General features: G+C 52.6%; 1 protein-coding gene across 5 annotated transcripts; it reads right to left on the bottom strand.

Annotated features, from left to right (window-relative positions):
- On the bottom strand, positions 1-9,722 carry MCRS1 (microspherule protein 1). 5 transcript variants are annotated; one of them, XM_036299136.1, is made up of 16 exons: positions 9,601-9,687; positions 8,940-9,129; positions 8,416-8,444; positions 7,669-7,807; positions 7,172-7,310; positions 6,412-6,570; positions 6,156-6,265; positions 5,175-5,283; positions 4,684-4,822; positions 1,982-2,057; positions 1,610-1,638; positions 1,399-1,491; positions 1,179-1,261; positions 916-1,003; positions 552-679; positions 1-443 (listed from the first exon to the last, which is right to left on the bottom strand). In XM_036299136.1, exons 4-16 carry the CDS (start codon positions 7,776-7,778, stop codon positions 357-359), a joined length of 1,350 nt encoding a protein of 449 aa, XP_036155029.1. In that variant the 5' UTR covers positions 7,779-7,807; positions 8,416-8,444; positions 8,940-9,129; positions 9,601-9,687; the 3' UTR covers positions 1-356. The 5 variants fall into 5 exon arrangements, with proteins under 5 accessions (XP_036155029.1, XP_036155025.1, XP_036155028.1 ...); XM_036299132.1 differs by lacking the exon at positions 8,940-9,129 and having other exon boundaries at positions 8,325-8,444; positions 9,601-9,722; XM_036299135.1 differs by lacking the exon at positions 8,940-9,129 and having other exon boundaries at positions 9,601-9,722.
- Positions 9,723-13,029: the final 3,307 nt, after the last annotated feature.

Genomic DNA, 13,029 nt, shown 5'->3' with positions numbered 1-13,029 from the left:
TTTGGAACTCAGTGCTTTTTACTTACAAAAGAAAATACAGTAAAAGTCTGAAGCTAATCAGCTGGAGACACAGGGATTAGGAGTCCGGGGAGAGGGGAGGTGGTCTGCTGAGAGAAGGGGAGGGGCTCTGGCTCTAAGGGAGCTGCAGAGTCCCAGCCCCTAGGGGTTCCTGAGGGCCAGCCCTGTACCCTCTCTCCCCTGCCCCACCCCGGCAAAGGCTCAGATCAGTGGGCTGTCAGTTGGGTCTCTCGCTACCCACTGGTTTTTCCAGGAGCCCGAGTTCCCAGCTCTAGGTAGGGAGCTGGAATGGCAGGCGAAACTGAGGCCAGAAAGCCCATGGGTCCTGCCACCATGCCTCACTGTGGGGTGATCTTGGCAGCCTCAGCCCGGATAAGGGCAATGAGGTCCTGGTTGATGAGGAAGACGAATCGCAGGCTGGCAATCTATAGGCAGGAGAGAAGGGGGGCTGAGGACAGAGGTGGGCCCACATATTGGCTCACCACACCCCAGGCAGGTCTCAGTGTGGCCTCTCCACCTCCTTCCCAACTCACCTCCACCACGGAGTTATTGCTGAGGCGCCATTTGGAGCCACACAGCACCGGCCGTCCATCGATATAGATGGGCCGCCGACCTTCATTGGCAATGAAGAAATCACCGTTGTTTTTCAGTTTGATGACACCTATGGAACAGAGAAGAAAAAGAGGATGGTGTGGTGGGGGAAGACCAGAAAAGAGCCCAAAGCCCCCATGTACCCTCTCTGATTCTTGGGGGTGGGCTAGAAGGCACCCAGGACTCCCAAATTAGAGATCTTGAAATGCCAGCTCATCCATGAGCGTTTCCTCAGAGACCAAGCCCCAAGGCTGCAGAGGGCAGTGAGAAACCAGGAGAGACATCCTCACTGCTTCCTGTTGGTACCTTGCTTCCGGGAGATCTTCCAAGCTGGACCCTCCAGAGACAGGTCCACGTCAATCTGGTTATCCTTGGTTGCCCTCCCCAGGGTGATCTGAGGAAATGGAGCAGGTGAGGGCTAGCAGCTGAGGATTGGGGGATGGGTCCACACAGGCCAGGGAAAGATGAGAAATGAGGGACCAGACACAGAAAGGACATGAGGGGAAGACTGATGGAGAAGGGAAACAGGAGGGGGTAACAGGAATGGGATGGAGCGGGGCCTGCCTTACCTCTCTCGAGCGCATCAGGTACCGCACCATGCGGCCCCGTAGCACTGCCAGCGTCTGGTTGTCGAAGTCCGGAGAGCTCATGCCTGGGGAGGAGCAGCTCGTGTGGGGGAGAGCCCACACTTTAGGGCTACAGGGCAGAAGGCAGGGAGCCAGGGCAAGGTCTACTGAGGGAAAGGAAGATGCACCTAGCCAGGCAATCCTGGTCCCCTGGCCTCCTCACCTGTGATGCTGTCTACGAGCACCTGCCACTTATGCAATTCCTGTTCCAACTGACGAATCTCTCGCTTCTGGCGCCGGTCAGCCACTGTCAGCTCTGGGGTGAGTTGGGGTGGCAAGGAGGGACACACCAAAGTCACTAGCACCCGGTACTGGTCCGCTGTGTTCAGGCAGGAGCTTCCACCCCTTTACTGTCCCCACCAGAGCACACTCACCATGTTCCAGGACCTCATCTCGCATGTCCCTGGGAGGTGAGAAGAGAAGAATGAATGAGGTTCCACTTCCAGCTCACCTGCCATCACCATCAGGTACTCCTCGGCCCATTAGGACCTCCCTCAGCCAGTTAGCCCAGCGGCCCAGGAGGCTGCTTCTCTGGTCTCGGCCTAGCCTTCTCCTTGGGAGCCTGGAGGTGTAAGGTGCTGTGGGAGTGTGAGGGTTGAGCAGAGAGACCAGGTGCCAATCGCTACAACTGGAGCTTGAGGCTGTACCTGGGCTGAGCTCTGTTCTCTGCAGCAGGAGCGGTAGGGCCACGTACCTGAGCACTCTGCCCCAGGGGGAACACCCTGCCTGTGGGCCCAGCCACTCACTTGAGCTTACTGTCATCAATCAGGTCCTCTGCATCGGAGAAGTTCAGCACCTGGTCCCCCTTGGGCAGCGGCTGCACTGAACAAAGGACGGAGGGAGGGTCAGCACCGAAGCTACTACTCAGCCTCCAGCTGCTGAGCAGACCACTGAGCTGAGGGGACACACTGTAAAGACTGAGCCTGTGAGGTCAACTTCCTGCTGAAATGAACAAAAGTTAATCCAACACAGGTAAGGAGTGAATGTCAGATTAGGCTGCTTGCTAATCTGGCACAAAGCATGCCTGGGGTTAATGGAGGGCAGAGGCGCTTCTGCAAAGGGAAGGGAATTAAGTTTGACCTTTCGTGTGGGCTTTTTGGTGTGTGAAGGACTCTCACACAGCCTTGAACTAAGTAGAGAAGGAACCGCTCTTAGTTCCATTTTACAGATGAGGAAATGGACGCAGGAGGGAAGGTTCATCTATGAGACTCTAGTTTAGGACAGAACCAAGATTCAAGCTCTGCTTTCCTGATTCCAAACCAAAAAACCAAAGCATCACATGCTCCTGAACATTTTCTGCCGCCCTCAGCGAGGGGCTGAGGCACTAGCCCATTTAGAAAGGATGTGCTAGGAGTTACCCGACCCTAACCAGTGTTTTTTCAAACTGTGAGTCATACTGTGTTAATGAGTCGTGAAATTAGTTTCATTTTTTCCAAAAATGAGATGGAAATAGGATAATATCAGAGCCCATTAGATATTTTCAGGATAAATATTGTTTCATGAAAGTTTCTCAGTTTTTTTCTAGTCAAAATGTGAAAGGGACCCGGGCCTCCAAAATCTGAGAACTGCTGCCTTAAGGCTGGCTCTTCCCACAACTGCAAGTGTCTGTTCAGTAGCCGCTCCCACTAGCTAGTGGCTGTGAAACTGTCGGTTGAGGGGTTTGACAACACTGGGTGTCCTCACTCCCTGCCAAACGTTCCCTCCACCACCACACCGGCCTCCGTAGGTCAGACTGTGTGGGGAGATGGGTTGGGTGGTCACTGCCACCAAGTCCCTCCCCCACCACAGCTGCCTGAAATTCCACCAGCCTAATATTCAACTGACTTAACAACTAAGCAATGTACATTCCCTGTTGCTAAGGACTCCTAGCTCTAAACAGCAAAGAGAAATCAAATACCCACATAAGAACTCTTGGAGAGAAAAATTAAACCTTTAAGTTAGCAAGTAAGTTTACACAAATAATTTTCAAAATAGTAACAAAGGAGCTAGCTATAATAGCAAAAATAACTTTATCCAGTCTCCATTCTCTCTGGGAATTCAGTGATATTTGGGCCGGAGGAAGCAGATTTGGATGCTGCAGGAATAAAGTGGGCTGCCTGCTGGGCACTAAATTCAGAGATCCCTAGGATCCTCTTGTAGGAACGTCTGTAAGTAGCCAGAGCTGCAGGCCGAGGTGGTAAAGTGAAGGGCATGGCCAAAGTTTCCTTTTCACAACAATGTGAACAACACTGTAGAAGGCAACGGGCAGTAACGTTTAGGAAGAGCTGAGTGCTGCATTATGCAAGTCTGACGCTGAATCTCAAACCCAACTGAAGCATTTCCTGCAGTTTAATCAGACTGCTTTCCTGATCTGTCACTAGGAGTGAGTTTTACTGCTGAGGGAAGAGCTGGAGCAGGGAGCATTCTGGCCCTTGGGGAAGAAGGACAAAAGGACCCGATGTGAAGTCCCAGTGGGGGTTCTGAATGGCCCAAAGGCAGCCTGGCAGCACTGACTGTTGGTGGGAGGAGAGGCAGTGAGTGAAAGGTGAAGAGAGGGAAGGGCATCATCTCTTGGTTGGGAAGTGGGGAAGGGTGAGAGTGAGGGGGATGTTCACATTTTGCTCATACCTGAATGTTATTCATGAAGATTATATTAACGTATTATTTATCCTATATAATAAAAGCCTAATATGCTAAGTGTCCTGTCATCTGGTTGGCTGGTCAACCAATCAAAGCGTAATATGCTAATGATATGCTAAGGCCGCTCAACCGCTCGCTATGATGAGCACTGACCACCAAGGGGCAGTCGACCAGTCGAGCCAGTTTTGGCCCAACGGCAGAATGACCGGTCACTATGATGTGCACTGAACACCAGGGGGCAGACACTCAATGCCGGAGCTGCCCCCGGTGGTCAGTTCGCCTACTACAGGGGGAGCACTGCTCAGCCAGAAGCTGGGCTCACGGCTGCCGAGTGCAGTGGCAGTGGTGGGAGCCTCTCCCACCTCCGTGGCAGCGCTAAGGATGTCTGACTGCCAGCTTAGGCCCGCTCCCCATGGAGTGGGTTTAAGCTCCATTAGTCGTTAGTCGGACATCCCTTGAGGGCTCCTGGACTGGAAGAGGGCACAGGCAAGGCTGAGGGACCCCCCAAGTGCATGAATTTCATGCACCGGGCCTCTAGTGTAATTATAAAATGCCAAAACCCAAACAAACAAAACCAGAAATGATAAGACAACTGCCATCTAGACATTTTGCCCAGGATTCCAAGCAATTTTGGCTGAAATTACCCTTGCCATGAAGCTGAAGACTGTTCCAGCTACTGTCCCTCCCTCTAGAAGGAAGTGGCTTTTGCTGCAAAGAGAGGTGAACCAGACACTGGGAGCCACTGAGGAACTACAGGGCACGTGAAGGCAACTGTGCTCAGAATACTCACACACACAAACCCACTCTGCCGGTTCATGGGGCCAGTTACCTGTCTGGTCCTCCAGCAAGTAATACTGCTTCATGAGCTGCCAGTGGGCCTGCAGAGCCTTGGCAGTACGGGCCAGGTAGAAGGCATCAGGGTGTCTGTGCAGCAGGTCCTGGAAGGTCTCCAAGGTGGGCTGGCTGGTCTGAAGGGCAAGAAGCATGCTCTCTCTAGGCACCTAGGTTTTCTCACTGCTGCCTTTCCACCACACCCTTGCCCACCCCCAAGCCATTCCCACCAGGAGCCAGAAGCAGCTATGGCTGTCCAGGGAGCCGGGCTCGCCTCTTCCTGAGTGCAAGGGTGTGTGGATCTGCACAAGCATGTCTCCAGGCAGTGGGGTCTCCCCACATCAGTTTTCTAGTTCAGCGGTCACCAACTGGTGGTCTGCGGACCACTGGTGGTCCATGAGGTCCGAAAGGTTGATGACCGCTGTTCTAGTTAGTCCAGTTCCCACCCTGCCCAGCCCCTTCATCAACCTTACTAGCCCTCATCCTTACCGATCCCACTTTGCTGAGCAGCTGTTCCTCAGCCTTGCTGAACAGGGCCTTGCTCTGGATGGCGGCAATGGCCTCTGGGTGCAGCTGCCTCATGGCCTGGCAGGCCAGCCTAGGCAGGGAGGAGACAGGTCAGGACAGTGTTGAAGGGAGGGTGTTGAGCAATCTAAAGTTCCTATTTCCCCCAAAGCCTGCAGGTCTTTGAGATGCAGGACGAGAGGCCAGGCCCTCAGTAGAAAGAGCCCAAGGCTTAGCATGGTCTCATGGGTTTGTCCAAAGTATGAACAGGCAACTCAGGAAACCAAGTCCCTGTGTTCAACTCAGTGAAGAGATTCAGACACAGCCCGCTTGGGGCCAGTCCCGAAGATCCTAAATCCAGCTGAGGCTCTCTAACCAAGACCTTTGTCCTTGGCCAAAGCTGCCACCCATTAGCCACTGCCTGCGCTTCCTCTTTCTCACACTGAGCCCTGCCTGTTTCCTGGTATATCAGGACCATGGCTAAAGCTTAAGCAGTGCCAGCGGCTATGGAGTAGAAGACAGGTGTTAAGCATCCAAACAAATTTGGATGACATTAAATGAAGTAACTGAGGAGGAAGAGTGTGTGGTGCATGTGTGCACAGGTTTATTTGGAACTCGGGGTGCTAAAATTAGAAGGAATTGTGGGTGATCTGTGTGAAAAGGTTGAGAGGTGACTTGCCTCAAACCACAATGCACACAGTGGTGGAACCAGGGCTCCCCTCATTCATGTGGGTGTTTTCTCCTAGTCTATTTCCTTGACTTCTAGATCCCCTTGCTCCTGCTATCAAGCCAGAACTAGCAGGGTTGGCAGCAGGAAGCAGCTTCCCTCTAAAGCCTGAGGATGCAAGGACCCAGGAGCCCTGCCTCCCGGACCCCCTCTTTGGGCCCTTATACAATTCTCTTGTTCCAGGGGCCAAATTCTGGTATCCCCATTCCTTCTCCCCTGCTGGAGCCAGCCCCACTCACTTGGAGATGACAGGATCGTAGAGCAGGGCGTACCAGCGCTCCTGGACTTCCCGAAGGGTGAAGCGGCAGCTGAACTTCACACCCAGGTGGACTGATGTCAGGTCATTGGTCTGCAAGGCCCCAGAGGGGTTTGCTTCAGCCTTACCGCTGGAAAGAAACCCTTCCCTTGCCACCCACAGGGCACTACTGGGCTAGTTGGGGGACAACTGGAGGCTGGGGGAGAAAGAGTGCCAGGAAAACTGGTGGGAAGCACTACCTGCAACACAGCGTTGATGAGCAGGAGGTCATCAGCAGGCTTCCAGCGGCCCAGATCCTTGGTCACCTGAAGTGGCTGTTTGCTCTTTTTTACTCGCTTGGTGATTCCAGGAGTGGGGGCTGGGCTGGGCGGCACAGGAGTGCTGGGGGCCTTGGACACCTGGGCAGAGGACAAGAACACAGTGAGCTCAAAGCCAGCATCAGGGCAGCTGGTCTTCAAGTGACAGCCCCAGCCTCACTCAGCAATAAGCAGCATAGGCAGGGAGCTAGTTTTCTAACACCCGTTCCTACCAGAGCACTTCTACATAGTCCTTGACCATATGGGGTCTTCTCTTTGCTGGTGGCACCCCCAACCCTAGAGTGGAGGGTGGGTAGAGAGGATACCAGGAAAACACTCTTACTGGTACAGTGTCTGGGGCCAGAGCAATGCCACCTGGGGATTATTTTTACACCCAGCAATGCTGGGAACAGGCTGTCTGCTCCCAGAATAGATGCATGCTCCATGCCTCCCACACAGAATGTGATACAGGATGCATTGGGGGGGGGGGGGGGAATGGGGGGAGATGTAGAACAAGAAAGAGGGAGTAGGAAGAGAAAGGTTCCCAGGAGGGAGGCATCTGAGGTAGTCTGGTCCTCTCAGCATCCTCTGAAGAACCCTTGCCACGGACAGGTTATGGGGAAACCCTTGCCAGCTGACAAACTGTGGCCCTAGACCCCACCTTTACCCTCCCACCTCCTTGCCACGTCTTCCCATTCCTCACCTTCTTCTTCTCACTAGAGGAGGGTTCACTTCCAGAACAGCGCCCTGGTTCCACCCCACTGGCCCCCTTCGCCCGCGTAGAGGACTTGGCCAGGCTGCTCTCCACCAGCTCATCATCAAACTTCTTCCTCTTGATAAACCTGTGGAGAATCCTACCCAGTGAGTAATCCTGCCCCCTCCCCAACAACCACTTCCATCATGCCTCCAGAACAGAGCAGGTTCCCAGCAGGGTGCTGACTGCTCCAGCTCCGTGGATGGGGCATGACACAGCTGTGCCCACCCCTCTGAGGCAAAAGAGTACTGTACCACAAAGACTTCATGTCAAAGACCTGCGATCTCCCTCCCTTGCCCTCTGTCGGGGATTTAGTAGGGACAGGAAAAGCACGAGGTTCTGCCAATTGGGCCTCTAAGGGTCTCAGGTAGTCATTCCCAATAGGGATGAAGGCGTGCAGTGCCTAATGCCCCTGGTCAGTCCCTGGCCATCCGAATCCTTACTACCTGGAGGAGCTTCTCCGTTTAGGGATGGTGCCCAAGGCCTGTGAGGAGGCTCGCTTCTGCCCTGCCAGTGACTCTTCATCCTCTGAGCGGCTGGCAGTGCCTGATGCCATCAGGGATGAATCTAGTAGCCCCTGAGAATCTAGAAAAAGAGAAGTGGTGAACTCAGACCTCCTAAGTTCCTAGCAGAGCCCTGAGCCTCTGCTCATAGGTCTTCTCAGCCCTCCCCTTCCTCTGCCAGCCCTCTCAGCCCTCCCCTGCTTCCTTGACACTTGAGGTTTTAAGGTGGGAATTCCTTGGCCATCCAGATCCCATCTGGGCTCAGACCTGGCCCAGACCTTCCATGCTGGGCAGTTTTCCCGGTGCCACGTGTCATGTTGTGCAGCACGTGGTGCTCAGGTCAGACTGGTGGTGATGACACACTGGGCTCTGGGCATAATTGTTCCCTCTGCCATCAAAATGCAGCCATGCCAAAGAGCAGCAGCTCAACAGCAAGTTGGTCAATTGTGGCCTCTGCCGAGAGCTATGTGGGTGGTGCTGGCCCCGGGGGAGGTGGCAATGCCCAGCCAGGGCGGAAAGACACATGTGCCAGGCACAGGGTGGACTCAGCAGATGCTTGGTGCCCAAACATTTGGGGAGCTGGCCCAGCCTCATACTACCTTTGTCCATCCTCTTACAGTCCCAAAGCCACCGGTTCCAAACCACAGGGCTAGGAGGAAGGGTCCCACAGGCTCATCCAAGGATTCTGACCAGGTGAGCTTAGAGGCTGAGAGGAGATTCTGCAAAGGAGAAATGAGGCTCCATGAGGCTCAGGATTCCAACTGGCCAGCCTCACCGCCTTATACTGCAACAGGTCCCCCAGGTCCCATAAGCTAGGGAAGACACAAGGAGAAGAAAGACAAAAGTCTCTATTTCGCCAACATGACCCTGATAAATCAGTAGCCTTTTGGAAGCCACTGACATCTTTGAGAACATGATAAAAGCTATGGATTCCAGAAAAATGTACAAACACATACTATTTAGGGGGTTCACGGACCCCACTAATTCTACTCACAGCCCCTAGGTTAATGGCCTTGATATAAACTAGCAGAAAACAAGGGATTCTTGGCTCACTCTCAACAGCTGGCCACTCAGCTCCACGGCACCACCCCTTTCCCTCCTGGGCCAAAGAAGGGAAAAGGATAGAATTCCAACCAGTCCACCTCTTTTCTCCCCCCATTTGTATATCTAGCTGAAGATTTGGTGGGTGGTATCTTGGGGAAACTGAAAAATACAGTTTGGAAACTGCCCGAATATCAACCGCCACCCGGGGGACGGAGAGGCTCTTCAACGCGGCCGAACTCGGGTGCTGGGAACTCGAGGGGGCGCGCCGCCTGCGGGTCCCGCTCCTCCTGCCCAGGCTGTTCTTCCGGCCCCGCCTCCAGGTGAGCTCGCCCCACGGAACACGGCTGGGAATCCTGCCACCTGGGGAGAGGGCGAAGGGCCCCGATCCCACGCCCGACTGAGGCAGGGTCTGCGCCCCCTTCCCTCCCTCGGTTCATTCTCCCTCGAGTGCACAGCAAGGTGGGGGTTGGTCCAGGTCAGTTTCAGGAGCTCGGGATAGCAGTGGTGGTGAAACTCAGAAGCAACACCGAGAGAACCCCAATGCTCTCGCGTCCTCGGTTTGAGCCCCACGGACTGGTGGCGGGGAAGCGGGGGGAAAACACCCGGCCAATTCTCACCCCACCTTCAGTAAGCCACCTTTACGCATGCGTAACGTCTCGGACCAGACGCTGGCCCGGCCCACGCATGCGCAGATTACCGGGGCGCTACCGGGGCGGGGCCCTAAATCGGGGGCAGAAGGGGGGGGTCGTCCCTGGAGGCACTCTGTGAAATTCTATTTGACGCCCCCCCAACTCGGCTCACAACCCTCAGAAGAGAACCGCGAGGTCTCACCATTCCTAGGCTGCCAGCTCCAACAATTTCTCCGCCGCGATGGCAGCAGCCGCAGGGCCAAAGCCAGTTTCCGTGAGGTACATCCACTTCCGGGTCTACGAACCAGGAACTTGACAATCCCTTCCGGTTCTCCCAGAGCACAGGCGTGAAGGGGGCGTGGCCATGGCTGCGGAGGTCACAGTTTTGCTAACAGGTGAAATTAAAGGCTTTCCCAATAGGGAAACATCAGGGATTATAGGCACCCGAGAGGTTACCCGGTTGAGGGGAGCGATTAAAGGGAGATGCGAGACTTGGGGCGGGATAGGCTGAGGGGCGAGACCGGGCGGGGCGAGGTGGGGCGACGCTGGGAGGGGCGGCCCGACAGTGGGGTAGGCGGAGGCCGCGCGCGGACTGGGTTACCGAATTCGCTCGAAGAATAGGAGTCTTTGATAGTTTCCCAGGACCAGTATGCACTGGTTGGTTCGACCATAGGTTTTCGAGAAACTATTCTGTCAGACCCTGTGCTAGTCACGTGACGTTGAGGCGCTCGCCAGAGAGAGGTGGCGTCCCAAAGGGGCAGGGAGGTTGATGTCTATGCTGTGGAACGGATGGGCCGCTGGGAGAGGCGCCGAGAGGAGGAGCGGTCTTCAGCCCAATGCCACCTGGGCTGCTAGAGGCATTGTGGGTCCCCGGAGGTAGGAGAGAAGGCCAATGGAAGCACCTTCAGAGGGGAGTGCCTGCAGGGAATCTTGGGATGAGAGAACAAGCCTGTAGGAAAAGTTGGGAGGTGTAAGGGCTGCCCCGGGAAACCAGAAAAACTGTCTTCTAAAAGAGGATTTCTCTTAGTTTTATGTTTCCTTGGAGTGCACAAAAGAGTAGTAGCTCACTCACCTGGACATTGCCGGGGAATTAAGTATCAGATGGAGGGCTGGCCCTTCTAGCCCCGGCAGTGTATGATAGCCCCTGCTTCAAAAGTGCCCACTTCATTTACTGTCCTGTGATTGTGCTTAATGAATATTAACCTATTTAATCTCCCCTGAAAGGTTGTGTTTCCTGATATAAGGTCTGATGGACCATCTAGATATAGTATCTATATTCGATGAGAGTTATCAGGGAGGTCTCTAAGCAGGTGACAACTGAGCTGTGATTTGATAGCTGATAAGGAACTAGTAATGCAAAGAGCTGGGATTAGATGACCTGGTCAGAGGGGCAAGCATAGCTCCAAGCAGAAAAGAGTTTGGTGAATTTGAGGAACAGGAAGGAGTCCAGTGTGGCTAGAGCAGGATGATAAAGAAAAAGAGTGAAGGAGAAGAGAACCAAGAGGTCATCAGGAGAAGATCACATTAGCCCTTGTAGTTCATGGAGTGAACTTTGGCCTTTATGCTTAATGCACTGGAAAGCTCTTAAAGGATTGCAAGCAAAGGCATCCATCCTGTGATACTTAATTTTTAAAATGAGCCCTCTGGCTGCTTGTGGAGATTGGATTGGAGGAGTCAAAAGAGGAAGCACAGAGGTGAGATAAGAGGCTTTTGCAGCAATCCAGGTGAGAGGTAAACCCAGATGGTTTAGCTGGGTTGTGGTAGCAGTGAAGATGGACAGAAATAGTGACTTCAGTATGTATTTTGGAGGCAGAACCACAAAGACTTGCTGATGGATTAGGTATGGGATAAGAGGGAAAGAGAAGAATCAAGGATGAGACCTAGGGGGAGGGGGAGTGGGTAGGAATAGGTCAACCAAAGAACTTGTATGCATATATGCATAATCCATGCACACAGACAATAGGTGGTGAAGGCCTGGGGTGGGGGCCAGGGAAGGTTAGAAGAGGTCAATGGGGGCGAAGGGGGGACATATGTAATACTTTCAACACTAAAGACTTAAAAAAAGAAAATAAGAGAAAGAGACCTAGATTTTTGGCCTGAGAAACAGTGATGCTAGCATCTTCCCTTTAGAATATGTTCAGAAACTGGTCCTATTGCACCAATTTCTCATATCCTGACCCAAGTCTCCTAGATCCATCATCTCTCACCTGGACTATTGCAAGAGCTCCATAACTAAGTCTTCCAGCTTTCATCTTTACTGCCACTCTTTCAATTTCTTCACAGCAGTTAGGCTGTTCCTATTAAAATGTAAATCCACTCATGTCAAGCCTTTTCAAAATCCTCCATCTTCTGCCCTGGCTGGTGTAGCTAATTGGTTGAGTGTTGTCTGTGCACTGAGAGGTCACCAGTTCGATTCCAAGTCAGGGCACATGCCCAGGTTGTGGGCTTGATCCCCCATAGGAGACATGCAGGAGGCAGCCAGTCAATGTTTCTCTCCCCTCCTCTCTCTAAAATCAATAAAAACATATTAAAAAGAAAAAATTCTCCATCTTCCTTGGAATAAATGCATGGTCTAATCCCTTTTCCCTCACTGACCTCATCTTCTGCTCCTCTCACTTGCCCTTTTTAAACTTTTTGTCTGTATCCCCTGCACTGTTTACCCTTTCCATGCTTTGTTTTTCTCCTTAGCCCTCTAATGTATGATGTATTTTACTTATTTTTTTCTCTTATTGTATGTCCGTTGGCAATAGAATATAAGCTCTATGAGGGCAGAGATTTTTGTCTCTTTTGTTCAGTGCTATAGTAGGTGCTTAATAAATGGTGTTTTTTAAATTTTTATTTATTTGAGAGCGAGGAAGGGAGAGAGAAATACCTATTTGTTGTTCTACTTATTTATGCATTCATTGGTTGCTTTTCTTGTTGTTGTTTTGTTTTTAATTCTTACCTGAGGATATTTTTTCCATTGAATTTTTAGAGAGAGTGGAAGTGAGGGAGCAGAGAGAGAGAAACATCTATGTGAGAGAGACACATTCATTGGTTGTCTCCCAAATACTTCCAGATCCGGGCCAGGGATCAAACCTGCAACTCAGGTACATGCCCTTGACCAGAAATCGAACCTGTGACCCTTTGGTCTGAGGGCTGACTCTCTAACCACTGAGCAAAACCACTCAGGGACATTAGTTGCTTCTTGTATTTGCCCTGACTGAAGATCAAACCCACAACTTTTACATATTGAGACAATGCTCTAACCAATTGAGCTACTCCGCCATGGCTTTAAATATTTGTTGAATAAGTATCTATATATATAAAAGCCTAGGCCAGTGGTCGGCAAACTGCGGCTCACGAGCCATGTGTGGCTCTTTGGCCCCTTGAGTGTGGCTCTTCCACAAAATACCGACTTCTGCACATGGGCCAAAGAGCCGCATGTGGCTCCTGAGCGCAGTTTGTCGACCACTGGCCTAAGCAACCAGGCGACCATCCGGCCAATAGCTATGACATGCACTGACCAGCAGGGGCAGATGCTCAATGCAGGAGCTGCCGGGCTGCGGTGACTTGGCAGCTGCTGTTCTCGGATGACATACCCGGAACCAGAGAGGAGGGAGCCCAGTTCTGGTGCATCACCCGAGAACTG

Source organism: Myotis myotis, unplaced genomic scaffold (genome assembly GCF_014108235.1).
Source record: "Myotis myotis isolate mMyoMyo1 unplaced genomic scaffold, mMyoMyo1.p scaffold_m19_p_3, whole genome shotgun sequence".
NCBI lineage: Eukaryota > Metazoa > Chordata > Mammalia > Chiroptera > Vespertilionidae > Myotis > Myotis myotis.
This window is presented reverse-complemented; position numbering and strand designations above follow the sequence as displayed.